This window comes from Bemisia tabaci, chromosome 4, assembly GCF_918797505.1.
Source record: "Bemisia tabaci chromosome 4, PGI_BMITA_v3".
NCBI classification, from domain to species: domain Eukaryota; kingdom Metazoa; phylum Arthropoda; class Insecta; order Hemiptera; family Aleyrodidae; genus Bemisia; species Bemisia tabaci.
In genome coordinates, this window is record NC_092796.1 from 54,618,454 (window position 1) to 54,644,273 (window position 25,820).

The 25,820-nt window shown below is 36.1% G+C and overlaps 1 protein-coding gene across 2 annotated transcripts; it reads right to left on the bottom strand.

The window, feature by feature from the left end:
* Positions 1–5,697: 5,697 nt before the first annotated feature.
* Positions 5,698–24,001, bottom strand: LOC109034130 (lymphocyte-specific helicase). 2 transcript variants are annotated; one of them, XM_019047097.2, is made up of 16 exons: positions 23,820–24,001; positions 22,054–22,448; positions 20,685–20,794; positions 19,906–20,030; positions 19,000–19,174; positions 17,238–17,315; positions 16,259–16,414; positions 14,829–15,011; positions 14,260–14,480; positions 13,201–13,423; positions 12,357–12,524; positions 11,828–11,952; positions 10,863–11,097; positions 9,806–10,042; positions 9,123–9,282; positions 5,698–8,215 (listed from the first exon to the last, which is right to left on the bottom strand). In XM_019047097.2, exons 2-16 carry the CDS (start codon positions 22,430–22,432, stop codon positions 7,980–7,982), a joined length of 2,811 nt encoding a protein of 936 aa, XP_018902642.2. In that variant the 5' UTR covers positions 22,433–22,448; positions 23,820–24,001; the 3' UTR covers positions 5,698–7,979. The 2 variants fall into 2 exon arrangements, with proteins under 2 accessions (XP_018902642.2, XP_018902644.2); XM_019047099.2 differs by lacking the exon at positions 23,820–24,001 and adding an exon at positions 23,543–23,682.
* Between the last annotated feature and the right edge of the window lie 1,819 nt (positions 24,002–25,820).

A 25,820-nucleotide genomic window follows, 5' to 3' on the forward strand; every position in this document is an offset into this window, starting at 1 on the left:
ATATTACCTAATTGTGGTTTATCAAGAGTAAATTGTTATTTCCATCGGTCTAAAATGAAAATAGATTCAGAAATTATTCACAAACCAATCTCATTTTCTTTTTAATTGATCAATTTGATGATGTTGTTGTTTTTGTGTGACAGACATCGCAGGATTCCTAATCCTTATCCTTCAATATCGTTCGTTTGGGTGCACTCGTTTCGGCCTCCATGGCCAGCCAAGGCCGGCTGCCAGTCAGCTGATAATCGAGTTGTCTTAACTCTGGGTATAAAGGGACTCTACAGAAGATTAGACTGCTAACTAGGTATGCTGGGAAAAAATCAAGGCCAAGAAACTTCAATTTGAGTCAAAAATTTGAACTCTTATGAGTATTAGTGCTGGAGTGAGGGGGAAAATTGTCAGTTCATCTGCCATCTCCATCAGTCAGTCTTGCATCTCCATTCAACTCAAATATGAAATGAAGAACCAGTGCACTGAAGTTGGCCCTTGCAAGGATTATAGTCAAACCGAACTACATTTTGCAATTTGGAACCACAATTTCTGGCTCAGTTTAGAAACAACGTATGCACCATTAGTTTCCTTGTGTACATAAATGTAATTACGAATGAGCCAGAAATTGCGGTTCAATTGTAAATGAAGTGCAATCAATATCACTGTTTTTCATCCGGAGTGTCACAAATATCGATTTTGACCTTTTAATTAACTTCAAATCAAGCAGCTACTTCTTCATGGTTCCTAAGATTGACTGTTGGCACTCCTGCATCATGCTTTAAATCAAAACAAACAATCTGTGTTCTACTTCTAACCTCAAAATTTTGCTCTTCTTATCTGCTGTTCCACAGTCCTTTTACTAAGAACCCAGTCTTATCTTGTCAATTCCAATCGACACTTGAAAGGAGAAGTGTATGTAATCCATTTTTTAAATCGTCCACTCTAAGGGTAACCTACTTTCCAAGTACATCATGAGATGTCACAGATTTGAGGTACCTTTTTCGGAGCCAGCTAAAAAAGCGACTCACTCCGACAGGTTTGAACCCAATACTGAAACTGGAATATCCTCCGCATCTTCCAAAGACTCAACAACTGTAAGTTTATCATTCGCTTATTTTCAATCTTGCTAAAGCTTTCAAACGTAGTGTTCGCTTGTATGAAGCAAGCGTATCAGTGGCCAAAGCACAGGACAACATGCCTCCATCGCAATGCGTCAAAATTACTGCTTTTCTTTTTATTTATTTGAAGAGAAGCAAGGAAACCCCATACCTAGACATTCTGATGGAATATTCTGCTAAAAGAGAAGAAAATAAAGGAAGATTTTAAGGAATTATTTTCTTCACGTTGCTGAAGAAGAATTTAGATTTACAAAGGAGTCTCTAAAGGGCTTTTTTTTTATCCGTGGAACGCATGGATCGCGATGATAGTGGTTCGGGCTGGTTCAACCAGCCTGAACCAACCTCAACCTACCTCGTAAGAGTGGTCCAAGCGTTCCACTGGAACACATGGAACAACGCACTGGATCGCGCCAGTGGAACGCAATAAAAATTTTCCCGCTTAAGAAGAAAATTTCTATGGCTCCGGATTTGTGGAAGCTTTGGGGGAGACATGGTTCTTGACCAAAAAAATTGTAGTTAAAAATTTTCTGGAAATTGGGATATGTGCGAGTTAATGGGTCAGGCATTGAGTTCCCATGGTTCTGGATAATTGAACTGCATTTTGCAATTTGGAACTATAAAATCTGGCTCCTCTGGAAAAACACTTATATGTATAGGGAAATTAATGGCACATTCGTTGTTTTTAAATCGGGCTAGAATTTATTGGTCCAAATCGCAAAATGTAGTTCAATTGATATCATTTGAATATGAGGTCCACGCGCAGACACCCTTGCAAACTTTGTAACAGTTTTTCTCCACTAGCAATAGTTTCCATTCAGTTGTTAACTTCGACTTTTTATCTTCAGCAGGTCGATTCCTCGCATTCAAGTTCAACAGATGAGGGTACTGTTTGTTGCACGAAGCTGGACTCCAGTCAGGTAAATTGTTATGTTTTGTATGTATCATTAGTTTCCCTATAGACAAAAGAGTTTTCACCGGTGAGCCATAAATTGTAGTCTCTTATTCCACAATACAGTCCTATTACCGTCAGTATAACTTGAAATATGCTGTAGGAAGCACTTTCTCTGCTGACATGCGAAAGCATCCTTTCAAATTATTTACTCATTTATTTATTTGTACAGCCGAATGGACGCAATATTCTCTGCATTATTATCACTTCATAAAAGTCTTCATTAATCCTCTTCTCAAATGTTTCAGGATAAGTTAGAGGAGAAGCAGGAGAATACTATGAAAAAAATCAGAAGGAGTTGATAGTTTTTTAGGAATAAATCACTCTCGCACTTCACTCACTTGCACTTGAGGGAGCAATATGCAGACCATTTTCTCTAGGATGTCATCAAGCACCACGGTGTGGTTTAAAACTTTTAAATAACTTATGAATACCACCCGCGGTTTTTTTGCAGAATCTTGCTCTAGGAGGTCTATAGAATGAGGGAAAACAATCCGCAAAATCTGGGATGGAGCCGTTTTTTTTTTTTGAGCGATTTTTTGGTTTTTTACGGGCAAAATGAAGAAAAAGTTGAAAAAAACTGTTTGGGGAGCTTTAAAAATGTGCACCCAACACATTTCCATGTATTTAACATGTTTGTAGATGGTAATGGCATACAGAGTGGGCCGGGGGGGGGGGGGTGTCACCTTAACCCCCCCCCCCCCTCGGACAAAAATTGCATGTAAATATGGTCATTTTCTTTTTTTCTGAATTTTTGGGTCCGCAACTCTCCTTTCCAGTTCTTGGAAAAATAAAAAGGAACCCCGCCTCCCCCCCCCCCCCGACACAATTAGTAAGATATTTAAATTGCTGTAATAAAAATAAAATAATTCTTTTATTTCAAACAAAAATTCAACTCCGTGTTTTTGACATATTCTCAGTTTAGTTGCAAAAAGACACCTATTCTTCCACAAGAAGCAATGGATGCAGTACAACAAAAAGCCAATCAGAACTAATTAGAGCAATTGATTGAAGGGGAGAAACAGCGCAATTTTGTACCAACATTAAAAATTGTCAATCTTGAGAAATGATCGACAGCAGACTGATCGTATTTGTTTACATTCAGCAAGCACTGACAATGAGATGCAATATTGTAATTGGACTTCGATCCAGCACCTGTGATCGCATCCTGAAAAGATCGTTTATCGGGCATTTTCATAATAATAGAATCGTAGATTAGACAGCAGCTCGGCGTTGGCTGAGGTGAGAAGTGTGAATGTGTGTGAGATGAGGATTCACATGTCAAATAATGACGTGGATAGACATTTTCCAAAAAGGGCACCTCTCCCTTTGGACCTCCGACGACCAAAAATTCAGAAAAAAGGGAAATGACCATATTTACATGCAATTTTTGTCCGAGGGGGGGGGGGTTAAGGTAACACCACCCCCCCCCCCCCCCGGCCCACTCTGTATGCCACTACCATCTACAAACATGTTAAATACATGGAAATGTGTTGGGTGCATATTTTTAAAGCTCCCCAAACAGTTTTTTTTCAACTTTTTCTTCATTTTGCCCGTAAAAAACCAAAAAATCGCTCTAAAAAAAAACGGCTCCATCCCAGATTTTGCGGATTGTTTTCCCTCATTCTATAGACCTCTTAGAGCAAGATTCTGCAAAAAAACCGCGGGTGGTATTCATAAGTTATTTAAAAGTTTTAAACCACACCGTGGCACCACTTGACAATTTATAATCAATTCATCCGAAATTCAAATGATAACACAGTTTGACTGTGGGTCAACTTGCCTCCAAAGACTCTTCCAAGGACTGAAGTTAGGTGCTGCGACATCATCGCTGGTAAGCTTTCGTGAAAGTGCTCATAACCTCTGAATCAGTTTCTCGAAATTGACAATCAGAGAGTTCTATTTCAGATACATTGTGAAACCCCAAAAAATTTTTGTCAAAAATGGGTGTGTCTGATGTCATCTCAACATTGCTGACTGATATGTCATCACGAGTATGACATCGGCAATGAGTATAACAAATCAAAAGCTCGGTGCCTGGCTGATATTCCTGATCTTCGATTAGTCATTTGGCAATTCGTTAAGCAACTATCTTGGAAATCAGATAAATCCATCAGAGTTCAAGGAGACTCATTTTGTCACTCAACGGCCATCGGGTCATATCTGTTAGACATCTGTGGGTTTAACAGTACATTTTGACTTTGAGTACCTCAAACATGAGGCAGCACATGTTATCTAAAAATAGTAGAATTGCAAATTAGTAAAATTGTATGTTGATTATGCTACGCAGTTTCCTATTGATCAGAGTAGAAACTTGCTGCTGTTGAGTCTCATGAAAAGCTATGTTGGAAGAAGAAGCAGCCCTTCTTAAAATGGCTCGTTTTCTGTGATTCTGAGGTAACAATGACCAATTCTGGTGAGTCATACTCACAAATAGAAATATGAAAGGTTCCTTCTAGCATAAATACATGTGTCGCAAAGGATTGCCTTGCACTGGGTTCTGTATCTTGTGATGTAACAAATTATTTATTAGTAAGTCTTTCATTGTTTGACTACCTGTAATATCGTTTTATCTCTGAGACTAAGTTAGTTCATTTTTTTAGCCACAGTGTATGTGCATGCACTTGACCTGAACTAATAGTCAGACTACGTTTTTTTTATTAGGAACTACAATTTCTGGCATGGGTGTAAAAACACTTATGTGCACAAGGCAACGAATGGTACGTAAGTTGTTTTTAAACTGAGCCAGAAATTGTAGTTCTTCATTGCAAAGTGTAGTACAGTTGAAAAAGTTATGGATTAAACTGCAATATCAGCTTATGCGGAGAAGCACTATTTTGCACTGAAGACACTGCATGTGCGATAAATTGTTTACAGAGGAATGTCTGCTACTCTCTTAATTCGAGATTTGTTAATGTGTACATAATTATTTTTTTTTTAAAGTAATGTTCCTGTGATTTTGTTGACTCAGATGTTATTTATTTGAATAATTGTTGTTGAAAAAGTGTAATAAATTAGTATAAAAATGAAACTGATCTGCCTTATTAGTAACTTGTGCAAAGTGAGAAATCGGATATTCAGATTATTCTGGAATGAAGCATAAATTCTATGTAAGCTGGGTAATGCAAGAGCAGAGAAATGTTTTTTTTTCTTTTTTTTTTAATACTCACACACAGATCTTAAAGCTCCGTAACTAAACTTAATCAGTTTCGGAAGTCCCGTAAAGTTTTCACAGAGAACAGTACAAAATGAAACAAGACTTGAGTGGAACTTTCGAAGCGGAAAATTCTAGCATCCGATTAACATATTCAACACCATTTTTTTTAAAGAGTTTTGACAATTATGTTCTTGAAACTACTAGCTCGAGCTGATAGATCACTTTAGAAAAAAAGTATTTGTGATATGTTTTAATAATTTTCATGTTGTGAATTGAACACGGCTGTAATGATAGGAACCCATGAAGATGACATTTGCCACCGAGCATTTAAATCGAGGTAAAATTGAAAATCTCATGCCAAAAAGGAAAAAGCCTCACATGGGTTAAATTTTTCGTCAGTGAGATATAATATGGATTCCCCATAAAAAAAAAAGGTTTACTATATCATTTCCACGGTCGTTCTAACACCTTCACAAAACATAAACTGTTCAAAAGGTGATTGAGGCTTTATTATAACACAATCTTAAATTAATAAACAAGCGTATCAAGTCACAGACAGAAAGAGCTTGACAAGTTTTTCAAACATGAAAGGGATAAAAAGTGAATGGTCCATAAGTAGCATTTCTTAATGAACTAGAAATCAGTAAGTAAACTATGAGAGAAAAAAAATCACCTAGAGAAAATAGTAATCTTAGAAAACATTGTACGAAAGTTGGAGTCAATACTTAGGCTGAGGGGTTTGAAACTCGAGAGTGCAGCAAAATCGAGACGACTAAAAAATTTACAAATAAATCTGTTTAGGATGTAGGCTCACTCGGAGTAAACATCCAGTTGGAGAAGTGAAAGCTGATTTTACAATTGCTGCTAACTAGAAGCTAAATTTAAGTGATGTTATTGGTTCATACATAAAAATAGAATAAATACTTCAGTTTTCAACTTGCACCAGAGTAGAGTTGCTGCTACATTGAAACGTCATTTATTAATAAGAAGAATTGAGAATGAAGAGAAAATTATTTATAGGTGGCAAAGTCATTATTAAAGTTTGAGTCAAACACTTCATATTACAAATTTAAATGCTTGAAGATTATTAGATATTTTGATAAGACAGGCAAATTATAGTTTCTAGGTAACTTTACTATAAGGCATACAGAGCAAAATATTTTAAGTGGTAAGTATAAAATCTACGAGTATAAAATTCTGAAATAATTTAAAGGAGTAGAGAACAATTTTTTGGTTAACTTTTGAGCACTACAATGCTAAGAGGAAAAAAAATTAGGGACATTATTTTTCACTGTATTGAGATAATTTGCACCTCATCTTTAAACCCTGTTTTTATTTTACAATTGAGAATGACAGATTGATATAATAATGGCAGCATGAAAATTTTTTACCATTGAAATACCTTGCTGGGAATAAAAGTGAAATGTTTTTTTTTTTTGTGAAAAACGTTATCAGAATACATTTATCAGACTGGGCTGACAACAAGGATTAAACATAGGACAGTTGGAATTAAATATCAAACATAATACAAACATGGCAAGAAAATGGAACTAGAACAATCTTGAGATATGACACAACGAAAAAACAGACAAATTGACAAGACAAAACAAGGTGCACAATAAATATTTCCACAGGCAACAGGGAGAAAGTTATATTTTCTGGCTGATGTTGGCTTCTGGTACCAGATCTGACTTTGAAATGGGTCAGTTACGCAACAACAGAATCGTATCTTCATACTTGAATCCTAAGAGAAAAATATATAGCAAGACCCGCCTAAACATAGACAATTGGCATCTAGAAAAACCAAAGATATCAACCTTTGTAACAGTGCACAATATCGATCATCAAGTTTCTTGAACAGAGAAATCTCCTCAGCTCCACGTAATCAAATACGATTTTATGAGTTGCTCGACTGACCCATTGTTACTACCTAAATGTAGAGTTAATACGAAGAAAAACGACAAAAAAGTTATCATCAAACGTAATTAGAGGGTTTCTGTAATTTCATCCACACATCATCCGGAAAATTGCTGAGTCTTCTGACTTATGTTCCCAAATTGTCAACTACATGATTAAACAGACTAAAAGTCAGGTTCCAACCGAAAGGAACAAAACCAGCCATTGTCAGAATAACTTCCCTTTAAAACATAACAATATAATTAAATAAATACTAGAGGGTAGTTGTACTTCTCTTTGTACTTAGCTCACGCTTACAGCAGGAGAGCAGCTTTTTTAAATGGGACCATCGAGAACAAAACCAGGAAATTCCATTTCTGCGCAGCTTTGGTTGGCAGTTTTCAATAAATTATTTGGTATGAAAAATGTTTATTGCGACATGTCGAACGAAATGAAAAGAGTTCCATGTGATGATGAATCTTTTAGTGAGAGTTAAGTTCTGAGCCATGGAATGATTTAAAAGAATGTGCAATCACAGCGACAGTGCGAACGAGATTTCTGGTTTCCATCTTGACAGTCCTGGACATTTTTTTCTCTTAAAACTATTAGTGAACAAGTGAAAAATAAATTACAGCTTATAGCCTTGAGCTTCCTGAGATTATTTACAGTCATTGGAATGAGACCTTACGATGATGTAAAGAAATCCTCATCAAAAATGGCTGAGGTTCAATCGTATCTTGTGTTTCTTAGTTAAAATAGTACAAAATGAACAATATTTACATACCTACAGACTAAGAAAGAAATACAAAACTTTAACAATAAATGGCAAAAATCCTAAATCCTATTGTAAGATCAACAACAGAGAGTTTCACTGACCTTCATCAACCTGTAAGACTTTGAAGACGGAATTAGAGGACTTGAGAACACCTTTCGTGTCCCCAAGCAAATCACTACGGTCTAGCAAGGCATCAAGTTCTTCATCAGTGAAGATGAAACCATTGGGCTGGATTTTCTTCTGATAGTCGCAGGATTCAAGGAGAGATTTCAGAGCTTGCAGATTAAGAAGAGATGGTTTCATTATTGAGCTTGGGTTGATGAAAGTACCTAAACAGATACAAAAAAGGAACCAAAAATTAGAAAATATTCCAGCTGCAACCGTAAAAAAGGCTGTTCATGAGAACACACTTATGACTAAAATATTTCTGTCCCAAGTCACTCTTACAAATGTCATGTCACAGAATCTCGTTTTGACAGTTGATTAATGTGCGTTAGAGAGTAATTAATGCATTGAACTTATTGTAAATCAAGAGGATACATTATAATCCCCCGACAGCTTTTTTGGCTCTACCTCAAAACATCTTCTTCATGTCCAGACAAGATGAACTGATTATGGGATTTGTTACTGGGCAAGAAATCGAAATTTGCAATAAATTTGTAATAAAATTACAATCCCTCTCATAAATAATATGAATTATAAATATCTGCAAAAATAAGAATTAATTACAAATACAAGACAAATTCTTGAAAAAATGAGAAATATAATGAACATAAGACTGATGTTAGAGGATTGGACAATCGAGGAATCATTATGAAACTCTTAATACTTAAATCTGTAAATAATTTAAATTTATAAAAATAATGGTTAAGAAATTAGAAATAAATCATCTTTTTACACAGAATAATTCAAATGGCCGTGGTTGTTATGAATAGGTAATTTTGACATCCAGGTATAAATGGCTGTGGAGCAAAGCATTTCACACTGAACAATCAGGTATTCATCAGAAAAATCAGGCTATTTGAGCTAAAATATCACCTCTAACTCAAAAAATAAACAAAAAAATTCCAATAAATCAAAATTCGAAAAGTCTTGAGGAATTTGACATAGACCTCACGGGAAAATAGAAAGTGTCGGGGAAAAATGTCGGCTGAACTGCCAAATCCGGTCCGTCCAGTTTTAAGTGTACGAGTCAAAATTTAAACAAAAAAGATTATTAAAGAATAAAATCATTACCATCTTGAATGACTAGCTTTTCTAATTTCCTTTTTCGACCAGCAACTTCAACAATTTTTTCATCAACTGTTCCAGCTGTTACGAAGCGATATACAACAACAGGTCTGGTTTGACCAATCCGATGACATCTGTCTTGCGCTTGTAGGTCAGCTTGAGGGTTCTGCAAAAAGCATTCAAAGACCAATGAATTTATGAGAAAGCAATAAAAGTATAGAATTTGGCTATCGTTTAAATTAAACCAAACCGTGAGTGATATTAATAAGCGATGGAATACACTCAAAAGCTCTTAAAGCAAAACTCTTTCTGAATGCTTTGATGGTGAAAGTAGAAAAACTAAATGCATGAGCTGTTTTTAGATTGTAAAAATTAGTACATTTTTTTTTTTTTTTAAAAAAAAAAAAAAATACTAGGAAATTGAAGAATTAAAAGAGAAACATTCTTGTTACAGATATCACATAGATTGTAAACAGAGTAGCAATTAAATTCATTGGTAGATTCTTCGTAATTCAGTAGCACGCAGTGAAGACAATTTTTTAGTTAGGAGAAAACGGTAACGGTATTGGCAAGAATTGAAAGTTCGCAGCTCAGAGAGATTTTAATATTTTCTCCGGGATTAAAAACAGATTTCAATTGCAAATTAAAAAAAGTGAAAAATCTAAACTATCAGTTGAACTTTAGCTCACCCAATCACTGTCAAAAATAACTACAGTGTCAGCAGCGGTCAAGTTAATTCCAAGGCCACCAGCTCGGGTTGAGATGAGAAAACAGAAAATGTTCGGATCTGTGTTGAATGCTTTTATTGACTCCATCCTGTCCTCTATGTTTCGGCTGCCATCTAATCGCCTGTAGCCATAATCTCGCATGATCATATACTCTTCCAGTAGATCAAGGACCATGCAGAAGGTTGAGAAAATGAGCACCTGGATAAATAATAAAATGCACGCGTGAGCAGATAAACATTAAAGAGTCTTCATCGCGAACTATTTCGTGAAAGTAATCTAGACTTAGATGGCCCAATCAAATGCTCATGGAATTGCTGCTTGTACGGTTGCCACAAAATTTAGGAAATGAAATTCCCCCATTTCCTTGACACATTTTGGTACAATTCCCTGACAATCATGGGTACACCATGATTGAAAAGATGTAATTTGAGATAGTTTTCAGGCAGAATCTATTGCCTGAAACATCAAAGCCATTCATGAAAGCAAGCAAAGTGACTTAACAATTTTTTTCTGAAACTTTTGTCACTTTCCCTGACATTTAAAAATTCCCTGACATTTCCTACTGTCCCCTGATCGTGGGAAACGGGGAAAATTATGCGACATAATTTTTAATTTTTCATTTTGTTTCCACCTTTTTCTGGCTAGTTGAGGTCTTTTTTCAATTCTAGTTTCCAATTTTTGTTTGTTTCATGATTTTTCCCAAAAAATGTCTTCCGTATCTCATTATCTATCAATTGGGTCAGTGGCGCTTATTGTCTTAAAATTCATTTTCTTACAAAATTGAGAGTTGAGCTAATGAGCTCTCAATAATTTTTTTATATTCTTTTTACTCAAAATGACGAAAGAAATCGATTCTAAAGTTGCCAAAATCTGGACTCATTTGAAACGATATTTTTGGGAGTTTGTAATGACGAACAGGTGCGGAAGTCTGCATGCTGATTAGCTGAGGCAAAGTCGAAGACATGGTTATCATATTTCCACGTGAGCTCATCCTACTATGACAGGGAAAATCAATTACCTTGTGTCCTCCTTTCTTTAATTTGGCCAACATGGCATCTAAAACTAGGAGTTTTCCGGATTTTGTAACGATATCCTCGCTGACTAAAATTTCTCGAGGTCCAGATCCTGGCTTGAGGGGCATTTGAATGAGGAAAGGATGGTTGATTATTTTACGTAACTGCATTCCTGTGTTTTGCATCCTGATCCTGAACGCAAACTCAGGGTTCTCCTTGTCGACCACAGAAATTTCATTCCTTCAAAAGAAACAAAGAATCAAGGACTAAGTAAATAGGATATGTCATTTGAGAAATGAGTCATAAGTTAGAGAGCAGACATGACCTAACAGAAATAAAAATTGATAGTTCTCATAAATTTGATGAAGAATCAAATGAGTCAGTTCAATGAAATTCTGGGACTGCGATTGCCGCTGAACAAATTTCAAATGACCATTACTTGTATGTATCTCATTATTCGCATTTCACAGAGCAAGGATAGCCGATGCCTATCTGTTTGAATCGTTCCTTAGCTTCCTCGTCCATACTTGGATGCTATTTTACCCTCGCTACTGCAAAGTTGCCGGTCCTTGAGTTTCAAGTACCCTCATGCAATACTCATAAAACTCCATAAAGTTTTCAAAGATTCGAGGCCAACAGGCAATTCACTTTTTTTTAAGAAATGCCAAGATCAGATTAAGAAAGAGTAAGCTGCAAAATGGTTGCATGTACCTTTGACAAATTGCACAGTACTGCTAAATTCACAGTAATGAACTTTTGATGTCGTTGACGGCATTTATCAGCGTTTTCTGTTTCAGAAATTATTTTCGGCCAGTCAACTGAAAGTCATTACATCCATGTTTCACTACTCTATATCCTGAAATTTTGGCTCATAGCTTTGCCAATACTTTCATGATTACTTTATGTGTTGCTATGTTAAATTACTCGATGTACTGCATGGAGAATACAACATGCAGAAAATAGAACTTACGGTTCAGTCTTGCTATCCTGTTCGACATACCACTCCATAGAAGGAAAGGAATAATCTTTATTCTTTTGTGCACAAGAACGCCTCGCTCTTGTTCCATCTGGATTGTCAGGAATAATGTAACCTTCCTGAAAGCAGTTGAAAATAAAAGTTAAATGGTAATACTCTTGGGAATAATTGCAGGGGATTATATTTCACTTAACGTTACGTACAATAGGCATGTACACATACCTAATTAGACACTAATTTGAAATCATGTACTTCAGCCTGAATCAGTGATGTGGCGATCTCACTATTGCCAGGGTTCCCTGCTGGTACCATTCAAAATGTCTGTTGATGAACCAATTCTTTTTAGTTTTAATAAATTTACATGTAGTCTTACTTAGACTTTGATCTCCATATATTCACTTCCAAGATCTGCTAATCTAAATTAATTTTCATGTTTTGACTTATCAGATAAATTTAAAAGTTCTACGTAAGATTTTTTCATCTATTAACGCAGATATTAAAATTCAAAGAGAGCGATATTCACCTGTTTTTCTGGGCCCATTAGCAATCTTTCAATGGTGTGATCGATCGTAGCTTTATACAAATCCTGCTGCAGGGTTGTCATTGGTGCGTACACTAAGAGCTCCTTCTTCGGAGGAATGTTGATTTCAACGTCTACTTTCCTTCGACGCAACATGAAAGGGGCCAGAATCTATGAAATCAGAAAGGAATTTAAAAAAGAAAAATGAGTGTTAGACAATCGGATCCAAAGAGAGAGAAAAAAAATGCTTCCTAATACCTTGAATTGTAGGAACAAAGTGCTAACAGTTACAGTAATACGGATACAAATACGTTTTTAGACTTGAGAATTCAAGCCTACTTCTCAGTCCTGAGCACCAGGATATTAGAAATGATTTTTTGGGAACATCGGAGGTATTAGGAACACGTATATGTGTCAGCATCCCCAAGCAAGAAGATACCTAACTCACATTTTTGGGTAATAGAGGTAATGGCATGTGGTTCCCCAAAGAACACATTATTAAATGATCCAGTAATTAAGTCAGTACCGCACAGTATTGGTAATGTCCCTGCAATTGCGCTTATTATTTTACTCTAATATTCAGAAAAGTGTTTTTGTAAGTAAGGTGTGCACAAAAATACTGGAGCATTTGACATTTGAGCCTCTCTGAGTTTTAAGGGGTAAGATGACATTTTGCAGGCATTTTTTCCCATAAACCTTTTCAGCCTACATTTTGACACCGCTTACAATAAAATAGGATGGTGATGAAGCACAAGTAGGAGTCAGAACGCTCCGTTGCCAGAACGCCAACAGACTTCTTTAAATTTTCATTTGGTGGACAAATTTGTACAAGATCAATGAAAAGTACCTGCTGAAGTGTAGCTACTATTTGGTTGCTTTTTTCTTGTTCAATGAGTGCTCGTCCGTTGTCTGAAAAAATTGAGATGTCTAACCACGACTCAAAAGCATTTAAATCATTGAATAGTTCGGGCAACAAGAAATTTAGAAGTGACCAAAGTTCCATTAAGTTGTTTTGCAGAGGAGTACCAGTCAGCAGAAGTCTGTTGATTGAGTTATAGGCTCTTAATTCCCTTAAAGGAAAAATCAAAACTTTGATTAATTCACTGAGACATAAAAGGACTTGTATGTAACAATAGTGGTCGTAGAAATCTGCCATTTTTAGGGAAAACGCTTTTTTCAAATTCTGGCGCCTTAAAAAATGCATGTACAAAGTTCCAGACTTCCAGCGAAATTTTTTGTCCAGATATGAACTGAAAACCATGTTATTTGTAAAAACAGCAGATATGAGAATCCACTGTTCTACCCGGCCAGCGCGGCAGGACACCGTGGAGATTCAAGAAAAGGTGTGTTTTTCACAGGAAGAGTTGCTCTTCATGAAATTTTTTTTTCAGTTTCCTCTCAGTTCTACGAGCAGCAAAGTGCAAAGCTTCGAAAACTTCAAACGCAGTTTTCTCACAATGTGAAAACTCGACTGTTGAGGGTATCCAACAAAAAAGACAGTTTTTACACAAAACTTGCAAACAAAAAAAAGGTATACATTTTACTCTTCATGTGCATAAAACAGATTTGATTTTATATAATTTCTGAATGAATCTGATATGAAATTGAAGTTCAGCACCCCAGAAACCTACAGGAATTTTTAATTTCACTCAGAATGAGTATAATCTTATAGAGATAGTATGTAATTTTTTCTAAAGTTTAGGCAAAGAACTACAAAATTTCTTTTGAACAGCTGATACTTCTAGCTTACTGTGCAGAAATCAAACTTGCATTTTGAGTTAAATCTTACTCAAAAATAAGTGGTCTTTGGCACTTGATAACAAAGCAACAGCTAACCAATTAGAAAATTCTAGGAAAAATTCGAGGATGAGGTGTAATCAACAGGCGATCATATCTTTGTACTTACTGCGCTAGCTGCGTACTGTGATTCTTCAGACGATGTCCCTCATCGACAATGATGAATTTCCAAATGAACTGTCTCATGTGGCTCCTCTCCATTAATGGGATTTCATATGATGTTAGGATTACAGGAAATACCTTCTTTCCATTGACGTCTTTCTTCTGACGAAACTTTGATCTTAATCGTTCTCGCTCGCCTTTGTAGCCATGGAAAAGCAAGACAGGGATCTGAAGACAGAAAAAAAGTTGCTAGTTGCCAAAGACTATTGAGAGGTTAGTGTAAGGATATTTAGCTTGTAAATCATTCAAAGAATTTGCAAATGAAGCAACCCAGTAAGAGTCAGAATACACAAGCCAAGACCACCTATTCGTATTCTTTTCGTACAGTGCAAACAACTTATTTTCAGATAAGAAAGCCTCTACCAAGATTTTCCAGAACGGTTACAAAATAATCTTCATGACAACTGAGTGGTATAATTCTTGCAAAATATTTAGCGCAAAAAAATAAAGAAGTTGGCACTAAGTAGGAATAAAGGAATAAAAAATAAATAATTTATAAAAATATAAAATGCTTACCTTAGGAGCAAATCTTTCAAATTCCATCATCCAGTTGGGAAGCGTTGACAGTGGACCGATAATTAGGAAAGGACCAGTGGCCCCCATTTCAATCAAGTGGCAGACAAATGATATGACTTGAGCTGTTTTTCCCAAACCCATCTCGTCCGCCAAGATTCCATTCACACCATTTTCGAACAGAGCCTTGAGAACAAGAAAAGAATGAGATGAAAAATACAACTTTAGAAATCTAATGGGTCAGTTTTGCTGGTTTCAAAAACGTGCTTTGAATATTGCTTCTTGTAGATGAACTAAAAATAATAAGACCTAACTAAATAGCAACTTTTTACATTCAATATTAACCGAGATATCGCGAATTGAAAAATTTGATTTATGACATCATCCACCTCGGAAGTGACAGCCTTGGTTTCTTCCACCTTGCTTCCATTAATCAGTGAGGCACAAGGTAAAACTTGGGCGAAAGCAGGGGTGGAAGAAACCGAGGGTGTCACAAGAGCAGTGGACGACGTCAAAAACCGAATTTTTCCAAGCGCGATATCTCGGTTAATATTGAACGGAGAAAGTTGCTGATTGGAAAAATCTTATTATTTTTAGCAGATCTACAAAACCAAGCATCAAAACACGATTCTGGGACCAGTGCAACTGACCCATTGACAAACTTAGGACACTTGACTGATTGAGAAGCAACAATAAGTTATTTTTATGCAAACTGTTTTCGATGGGTGACAGTAAAATAGACAAAATTATGTTTGAATGGTTAAATTCTGAGGATGAGCAAAATGATGGTTATTGTATAAAATGTGACCAGTGAATTCAATAATTTGACTAATAACCAATTCTGCCGGTTAGACTTACTTCTTAAAATAATTCATGAGATTATAACTTATTGAGTCTCTTATTAGATATGATTAAAACTTGCCCAATATTTTATCATATTGGTGAGATTAATTTATCGCCAGTTTCATGGTCGACCCTTTTCAAGTGTCACTTGAGTAGAAATCAAACTTCAGGAACTCAAGCTAAGGTATTATGGAAATCATGAGGATCGAATAAGGCCTCCTGAATGAAAGCAATACTTTTAGCTAAACGAGGCCTCAACATTCACAGGATATGACCCTTAGCCTCCTCCTGTTTTGGACGAAGAACAAATTCTCTATTTCTAAAAAAAAATTTTCTTAGCCTGTATAGTCCGATCTTAGCACTGGAATTTTTTGTATGTACGCAAAGAAATTTTTTTCATTGCATGATCTGCTAGTTGACCTCTTCTAGACCTGCAAAAATGAACCAACACTTGCGGTAAAATTGAAAGTCATTCAATCTTTAGCCACTTTTGATCTATTTACTTTAAGTGCATGCTAACTTAAAGATGAGATGTCTATATAATAAAGCCAATGGTAGAATGGTAATGATCAAAAAGGGAGTTTACTTACTTTTAACCAATCTAATCCATCTAATTGATAATCTCTCAACGAACCCCCATCGAAGAGTTTTGGTTGCCTTACAGATGCAGTAAACCCTTGAGCAGTGATATATGTTTCTTCAGTATCTTCTGTCTTTGGTTCTTTTGATGGATTTTCTTTGGCTTCCTATGAAATTAAGAAATAAATTTAATTCACTTATGAACTTAGGATCCTCCATATATTTTCACACAGAATTTTACTATGGAAACTACATATTCAAAGAACATTCAATTTAGTTGAATACTGCTAATTTTTTTTTTATTTTGAGAAACAGATTTATTGTTCATAGTTTCTGCTTTTATTTTTTCAATAATGTTCGGAGATACAGATCAACGGTTAAAGTGCGACACCATGTATATCCAATGCGGTGTTTCAGAATCTCTGCTCCTATTTCACTTTTTCGAAGAAAAACAAGCCAACTTGTTAGCTTAAAATTTGTGCGGAATATTCTGTTAGCACGGAAGAAAAATCAAAGAAGTCTTTTTTAAAAATAGGAACATTGACTAGTTTTCCAGAGAAAATATCAAGTACAACAGGAAATCTGCAACATTGCATATAGAGATACAATGTTTCATACTTTGGTCATCAATATAGAGATTTCCTTCATTTAAGACCGTCGGTTTCATCAGTTTATTGAACTTGAAATGCATTACCTCTGCATGATAGTTACGAACAATACCACTCAAAGAAAGCATGTATAAGGTAAAATTCTCACTTTTCTTCAGATCTTTCAAACTTTGAGAATCTTAGAATATTGGATTCAGACTTGAAAAAAGAATAGATGGAATAAATCAAAATTGAATTCGAGCAACAAGATAAGTGCAATGAGAAATGAATGCTGTAGATGAACTCAGCTGTGAATCGTCAAATGGATTTTTTAAGAGTAGTAAGCAAAGAGCATTGAGCTGAAATACAATAGTACAACTTGAAACTGTATAAATCAACATACATAGTCGTTGAGCCATGAAGGCGGTCTCCGGGCACGCTTTGCATTATCTGCTCCGTTGGATTGCTCAGGAGTTGTAGCCTGTTTAAACCAAGAAATTTAAAATTAGACACAAATGCATACCTAGGAAGAATTACTGTGAGATCTCGACTTATCAGATCACAATTTAACAGATATTCGATATTCGATAACGATATTCCAGTCTTTTCAAGGGCTTAAAATTATTCCGATTAATGTGCTCAGCAATTTAACGGATCAATTTGTCAGTCAAGTAAAATCTGATAAATTGAGGTCTCCCTGTGCTTTAACTCACAAGTTAAAGAGCACTTTTGTTTTGAGGCCTCCAATAAACTGAAAAATCTTATACCTAGAAAGAAGAAAAATATTGAGGGATGAGGTGCATAGGCGACAAGGCAGCTGCTTCCCTAACAAACATGAAGATATAGTATTTGGAAATGACAGCTTGAACAAAACTTATTAGCATTGGCTAGAAAGATATGAAAAAGTTCAGGCAGCATAGAATCATGCAAAGGGAAGATAAGAATTTGCACCTGCGGTGGCTAGCAAAATTTCATTTTATCATTCCCTGACTTTTTCTAATGAAATGGAGTGGTTGCATGCAGCTGGGATTTTAAATTTGATGACTATTTACAGCATAACTTTTCGCGAAAAAACCGTTTTTCGCATTTGCAAGTTCCGAAATTGAGTCGAAAGCTTTGTTAAAGCTCGATAAAAAGTCGCAAAATCGCAGTAAGAAAAAAACGATTTCCATTGGCTGTGACGTCAGTTGGTATACAAGGCTGCGCCCACTGCCATCATCCCTATCTCGACCGTGTTTTTACCGAGCCGAAGTATGATCTGTTGTGCTATTTAAAGTGTCTAAATTATCTTTTTCCTCGGAAAATACTGTCGGAAATCATGCCAAAAGGTGTTCAGAACCGTATCTTGATCATAAACTAAAACACAGCGCTAGTTGAGATCAGAAAAGTGATAAGAACAAGTCTATGGTATGGTGTTGTTGCGATTTTTGGTCACCGGCGCCACCAGCACCTAGAGAGCCCAACTCAAGCTCTGATTGGCTATAACGCACAAACACTGCCGAAGCAGTCCGGACGCACCCGAATCCAACGGAGATCGGAAATCACTAAGAAATCATGATGGAGAGCTTTCAAAATTGTTTTTAAATTATTAATCAAATCCTAAAATTTTCATCAACACAAAGAAATCAAGTCTAGACAAAAAAATCGATTTTTCGCGAATTTTTGAAAAGACCGTATTTACACATATTTGACATAGGGCAAATGGCTTTTGAATTTGAGGAGCTTTTTCTCAAAGTTGCGGTGACCAGAAAATTATTTAAAAAATACCTCAATACTCAGTAGACCTTAAACTTTTAGAAAATGAATTAAACAAATTTCGTGCAACTACCCCATTCCCTCATTTTTTTATGATAACGTAAAGGCCCTAAATTAATGTGATCAAAACATTGGCAAAACAACGCAATCAGCTAGCCTGTTGCAGACCTGATTTTTACATAAAGCCCAGCTCCACAAAAAATTCCCTGACCATTGACAAATTTCCCAGACTTTTCCGGGTTTTCCCCGTCGCTAGCCATCCTGACTTCTGACAAATTCTTCTTCTATTTTTTATTTGCAAAAATGCAACGGTCTTTGAATTTTTTTTGGATATCCAGTGGATCTTTTCTAAAATTGTTAAACACAGGAACATAAAAAAGTTAAAATGAGAAGAAAAAGCAGTATTTTACCGGACTTGAACTGGCTTTCCTTTTCCTGGTTCTCATGGAATGCTGACTATCTTGTGAATCGTTCTCCTCCTCAGTTTTGATTGATTCTTGACTAACTGGATTAATATTTTCTTCGGAGGCTTTATTTTCATCATCCTGCTTCTTAGATTTTCGACCTTTCTTTCCAACCGGTTTCCTATTGAAACAATAAAACAGGCTTTTGGATTAGATATCAGGCTGCTTGAAATGAAAATCATGCTCCTTGACTTTGAACAAACATTAAAATCTGTGGGTTGAAAATGATAATTTTTTTTTAGTATTCTTTTTGTTTAGGTACAACAATTTTTGAATGTTGAAAAAAAATTGAAATCACAAACAATCTGGCAATCACTAAAATTTGTAGATTGAAAAAATATGTAAATTTTTCTTTACTGAAGTGACACAATAATTTCTGAATGTTAAAAAAAAATTTAAATTACAAAAAATCTGGCACTAGAAAGGAGAGTTCAATTGAGGTACGTACAACCTTAAATCAGGAAATTATAAAAGAAGTTATGTTTCGGCATCAAAACCTTCCACTAATTTTTCAAGAAAAATTTGAAGTTGCTCCGGATATCCAAGACAGTGATATCACTATGTTTTCAATAGAGAATGCATGTAAAAAGCTCTGAAAAATTCCCCTATCAACCATGCTATTCTCAAAATTGGTACTTTAAAAGTTTGATATCGAAGTTTTGTGATGCACAGGAGGGCGTGTAGAACATCATATCAAATGCTAATGAAAAGACAGCACCAATTCATGTGACTTTCTGTACAAAGTCCTTTTCTTACTGATCATTGAACTGCATCACTTGAAAGATTCTGCAATCTTACTAACAATTGGCAATTTTATTAATTTCGATACATATTTTATTGTAGCTCACTCACTTGTCTTTGGGTGGCTGTGGAGCTGCCAATTGTTGTGCGATAAACTTCCCATAAAACTTTGATTTTGTTAAAAGCTCCATCAACTTGTTGTAACGTGCTGATCTTTCTTCTTCTGCAACTTTTTCCTGGTTGAAACAAATTTTGAAATTCAAAATACATAGCTAAGACTAGTGCAACAGGAAAAAGCTTGTACATAAGACCAAGATAACTTCATTTCAATGATTAATTGAACCAACTCTATTTCAGTTGTGAGAAGATTCATTTTTCAGAAAGCCTTTCCTTTCTAACATGTAGACTTTAGACACAGGAACTTGCACACACTTACTTATAACTTTTGGAGCATGCTTTTTTATTTTTCTTCTCTTCTTTTCCTAAGGGCCTTACGCAAAAGAAAGTCTGAAATTAAGAAATGCTTTAAAAAAAACAACATTATGAAATTGAAAACATACTACGAAAATCTTGTAAGCGCAAAGGACTGACCATTTACCTAGAATTATTTTTCCACTATGCCTTATTTTAGCTCTAAAAGAACTCAGCAAAAGATGAGAAGTGCCAATTTTTGTTATGATACAGTTAAGTTTTTCACACATGACTTGTTAACGATTTGAATGCAATGGAATAAAAGAAAAAAGAAAAAAGAGTTTGTTGAAAAAGGACAAGGGAATTTCAGAATAACTCCATACTGATAAAACTTCTTAATTTCATTGTTCCTGCATGAGGGAGATGGAGTACCTACCAGTTTTATTAATTTTGATTATTCATAAGCGAACAGAACTTACTTCAAATTCTTTCTCTTGCTTCATTTCTTCTTTCATTCTTTGCTTCTCTAATTTTTTCTCTTCAGCCACCATTTCCTTTGTTACCAAGGGATTGTTTTGTATTTGGTCACCTGAGAGGGGAAAAAGCACAAAATTTGATCATTAAAAGAGAACTTTCTACAGTGGCATCAAAAAACGAGAATGATGATGAGTTCTGTCAAGATGCTGACTGGCCCTCAAAGCTGTGGGCCTACTCATAATTGGGCCTTGTCCACACGAGCGCGGTTCGCGGAACTTATTTCGAGGAACTTGTTCCTGGAACAATAGTTTTTAGCTGAGCTAAAAACCGTACCCGTAACCGTAAGCCCCCGTACTCCGAGCCTCTACATATGTTTCTTTTGATGTGAATTTGTTTGTTTTTGTTTTTTACGTCCTTTATATGCGTCTTGACATTTATTTTTGTTACTTTGGCGGCCGCATTATAATCTATTATTTTGCAATAATTGTATAGTTTTATTGAAGTTCCGGTTCCAGTTCGGACGAACCCGTGTGGACAGCATGCCTCGTTTCAAGGAATAAGTTCCGGGAACTGAGCAAGTTCGAGGAACAAGTTCCGCGAACTGCGCTCGTGTGGACAAGGCCTAAGACTGCATTTTGCAATTAGGAACTAAAATTACAGGCTCAGGGATAAAAACATCTATCTGCATAGAGAAATTAATGACACAAAGCTTGTTTCTAGAATGAGCTGGAAATTGTAGTTCCTAATCGCAAAATGTGGTCTAATTGTATGGCACTTAGTTGGGTCTCAACGATTTGCGATTTCACACTCCTTGTCAGAGTTACTCCTCAGCTACAAGTTAAATTACACTGACTTCCTGGCAAGAATGTATCACAGTTGCTGGTCTGGTACTTGGATGGTAACACTTGAGCAAAAGGCATTTAGATTTTTTTTTTTTTTTTTTTTTTTATATCCATCTTTATAAGCAGTGAGGAGTTCTCTGCAATCTTCACTGATTATCTTAGTGTAACATGGCTTCCGTCATTTCCTTTCTTGGATATTGTTTCATTTCTCCAATGTCTTTCTAATGATCCATATTATTATTACCTGTAGTCCTAAAGGAAAATAAAAAAACAAAAAAAAGGAAAAGTGCTGGCAAAAAGTAAGTAGTCTACAAGTGCAAGAGCACTATGAAATTACGAGGTTTCTAGGGCTCATCTTAAGGAACCTTTTGAGTCTCACATTACAAACAAGCTTGTCTCCACATTTTGTTTTTGCCTTCATTGGACAGTTGATAGAAAAATTGATGATATAACTATTTTAAAGCATTTGATGGTGAGTGAATTTTTGCACTTGAGTAAGTAAGAGTGAAGTTTGAAGGAGATTGCTTACGGGTATCGTCAAAGTCACAGAAAGATTCAGGAGTGTTGGATCTTGAGACAGAGCCACTGATAGCTGAATCAACTTCTGACGCATTGAGTGTATCATTTCCGATGGTGGTTTCTTCTATCGCTGACGTGGCAAGGGTTGATACCCCAGACATGTCTGCAGAAGTGTCTCCGTTAACGGCAAGGGTGCTCTCCTCTATCGCGAGAGTTGACACCCCAGACATGTTGACCGAGTCATCTCCGTTAATGCTGCTCTCTGTTGTGAAACTGTTCACCGAAACTCCTGACGTGTCGGATGACTCTGTTCCCACTTCTGTCGAAATGGTCATGTTTGATGATTCTGATCCTTCTGACATCGCGTTATTCGCAGGATGAGTCTCCATGCTTGAAGTGTTGTATCTGGAAAAAAGTGTGTGAAATCATCAGTTGCAAAAAGCCGTAGTTGACAGTGGAGGATCCTGAGACAGATTAATGCAAGATTCGAACAGACTAGAGTTTGACAACACTGACATTGTTCATCATCAGCCTGCCGATTGTTAAAATTACCATGACGGTAGTGCATTTTTTCTCGTGTAATCATGATGAAGGGTTATTGTACTTAGTTCTGGAATGAAGTTGAAATTTTTGAAGTCATTGAAATTGCTATGTTTACTATGTCCTGTAATTAGATTGAGTTCTTTGGATTCATAATTTACTTACTTCCAGTGTGAGCGCAATGAGGTTCACAAGTTTGGTTGAAAATTGACCAAAATATTTCTTGATAACTTTAGTTCTTACAAACAAATAGCAAAAAGTACAGGGCAACTATTGATTAGTTCTGCTTTAAAATATAATAGAAGAGTAGAGATTTGACCGAGCTCTGTGGCGATTAGGCGTCGTACAGCGCCAAAGAGCGCTTTAAAAGCGACTCATATGTATGTATGTAGAGATTTGCGACACTGCAATGAGAGATAAATATTTCCTGACTTTGCCTGATGACATAACAGCGGGGCGATTACTGAAATGATTTCGACTCTATGTTGCCGCTTTGTCGTGTCGCGCAAACGCGATTGCGCAGCACGACAAAGCGACGACACGGAGTCGATGTCATTTCAATATCGCCCCACAGGGGCAACCACTGACAATGTGGACTAGACCAACCTAACAGAATGGAAGGCTTTCCTTGAATTCACAGGCCATGGTGGATTTTGGGGGAACAGAACTGGGAATGTTAAACGACACTGTGTGATGACAACTTTATTGGAACAGCAGTCTAGTGTTCCATCAAATCACGGTAGGCTCCACTTGGAGGCCTGCATAACAGAAAGTGCCCTTCATCGCAGTCAACCAGAGTTTTGACAGAGGCTTTTCTCAACTTGTCATCTAGCCAAGCGTCCCTTTGACTCAAGGACAGAGTCTCTTCCTTCAGCTTACCGAAAAAATATTCACTTGGATTGGCATGACAGCTTCAGACCTCTACTAAGGGGAACTTTAGAACCAACTTATAACCTTACCTCCCGAGCGTCAATCGATATCCCTGCGAGAGGTTGAGTTACGTAACAAAAATAAGCCCACAAGTAGATTGGCAAGATAATCAGGAGCTAATGTTCTAATATACCTAGAGTGTAATCAATGAGATGCAAGAAGTCGAACTTTGATTGAATGGAATGATGCCTGATGCCAGTTCTTAAACATAGCATGCTTCCTTAGCAACACACGAACGTTTCCCGGCAAACAACCGCTGATAGGGTAGATAAGTGCGGAAAGGTAAATAAGGATCACATACTTTACCTCTTCAATGACAGATGACAGTTTCCTTACACGTTGCAAACATTTAAAGTATATTCGAAATAAAAATCAACGGCCTTAGAGTGATGAAAAGTGCAGAAATTCGACGGCGAAAATAGCCACTTTTTACCGCGATGGAAAATCACGCGGGACAATAAAATGAAAACACAAACACGCGCCGTTGGCGCCATGCCTCCATATTGAACGATTGCGTAATAATCAAACGCTCTCTCATTGGTGTAAAAGTTATCGCGGTTTTTTTAAAATTCCTACAAGAGCGCGTAACCCTCGAGTCCCCTCCCCTCCCATCAGTACGACTGAATATCGAAATTAAAATAAAAACTAATTCAATTACGATTTCTCAAACTTTTCGTTCATTGCCGAATAATGGTATCTGAAGTTTCTTCACAGAAATTATAAAAAAATAAGACAAAATTCTGTGCGATAAAGATTGGTTGTTCATCAAAAAATTAAAATCAAGCATGATATAGCTACTACATAACAAAAATAGTGATACGTTTTACTAGTACCACTGTACTGATTTAATATGATCTGGTGGAATTATTTTCTCCAGACTCAGAACTAGGAAACTAAGAATCCAATCTCTTTATAGTCAATGTCCGAGAAAAAAAATTGCTTGACTAGCAAACAGTTTGCGATTGATGTTCTTTGGAATCCTATTTTGCTGACTCAGCAGAGCCCAATATACGAAGCATTTTTCTCTGCATTTTTGGTTGATTAATTTCGAGGATGAGAAAATAATCCTAAAAAATAGCGATGAAAATTGTTACATTGCTTGCAGGCACAAATTGCCTACTTACTAAGGAATGCTTACATGCATTTAATGTGGCACTTTTTTTTCTTATTTTTTTTTAGGTGTCGACCTATAGTAAATAGCAGCTAGAGTTCATGCCAAATAAGTTCATGCACTCAGAATGCGGCAGATGATGGTGTGACATTAGTTTAGCATTGAAAATAAATGCAAGAATCAAAATGGCGGATATTCTGTTGCAGTCTAACAGTGCACACACTTATTTGGGTGAACTCTACCTACCTAAAAGAGTACCTACTTCTTCTTGAATTTTCTGAAAAATCATATTAAGCACATTGGTAAAAGTTGTAAATTCACTAACACTGCTCAAAATAAAAAGGAATTGGTGTATATCTTTTCAATGTGGAACTAAAAAAAAAAATTAAGAATGCTTGGGAAACAATAACCTAAAAACAACTCTTCTCCAATGAAACAGGGTTTTCATTTATCTCAAGTTGGTTGAAGCAGGGCATTCTTTTATTCTTATCAACTAAGGCTATGTTTTTTGACTTTTGCTAACTTTTTTATGTAAGTGAACAATTTTCTGCACTTTCTCTGTTATAAGTAAAGGATTTTAAAAGGTTCATGTTCACTGAGTTTCATTTAAAGAAACCGAGGATTGACCAATGCTGATAAAATTAGGCAGTTTGTCTTGTTTTGTAAGAGTCCGCAAGTTACACAGTTTTGTCTCATAAACTGGGAAAAATGAAATTTGACCAAAGAGGAAACCATTGTGTAAGTACTACTTACAATTCATTTCTTGGATGTTCTGTTTATTTTGTTTTTAATTTTTTTTTTTTAAATTTTTGACGGGGGCAAAGAGGAAATGCACAATAGACCTCTGCTATCTAGTGAATGAACATGGCAATCAGATGCCACCCTGCCTAGGGGTCACAGGTTCAAATATTAATGGCGACGGAAGCAGTCTTCATTGCTTTGCAATTTCATTCCTCTTGTGAACTCTCACTAGTAACTACTTTGAAAAAATGATCATTCTGCAACTAGAATCATTCTTTTTAAGGATGATAGCAGGCCGATCATTGATTTGTTTCTGCTTTTTTACTTCACTTTTTTTTAACTTTAAGTACCGATACAAGGGCTATAACTGCCGTACTAAGGCAAAACGCCGTAAGAACATTCAAGATTTGCCAAATTTCCTCAGATAAAACATGTATTTTTGACGAAATATTCAA

What these genes read in the sequence shown, in the direction of transcription:
- LOC109034130 (XM_019047097.2), bottom strand. Translation starts at nt 22,432, where the DNA reads ATGGAGACTCATCCTGCGAATAACGCGATGTCAGAAGGATCAGAATCA. An exon ending in AGCAAGAGAAAGAATTTGAA is followed by an intron (nt 20,031 to 20,684) that starts GTAAGTTCTGTT and finishes TGTTTCAACCAG; the next exon opens with GAAAAAGTTGCAGAAGAAGA. An exon ending in CAGGATAGCAAGACTGAACC is followed by an intron (nt 11,098 to 11,827) that starts GTAAGTTCTATT and finishes TTTCTTTTGAAG; the next exon opens with GAATGAAATTTCTGTGGTCG.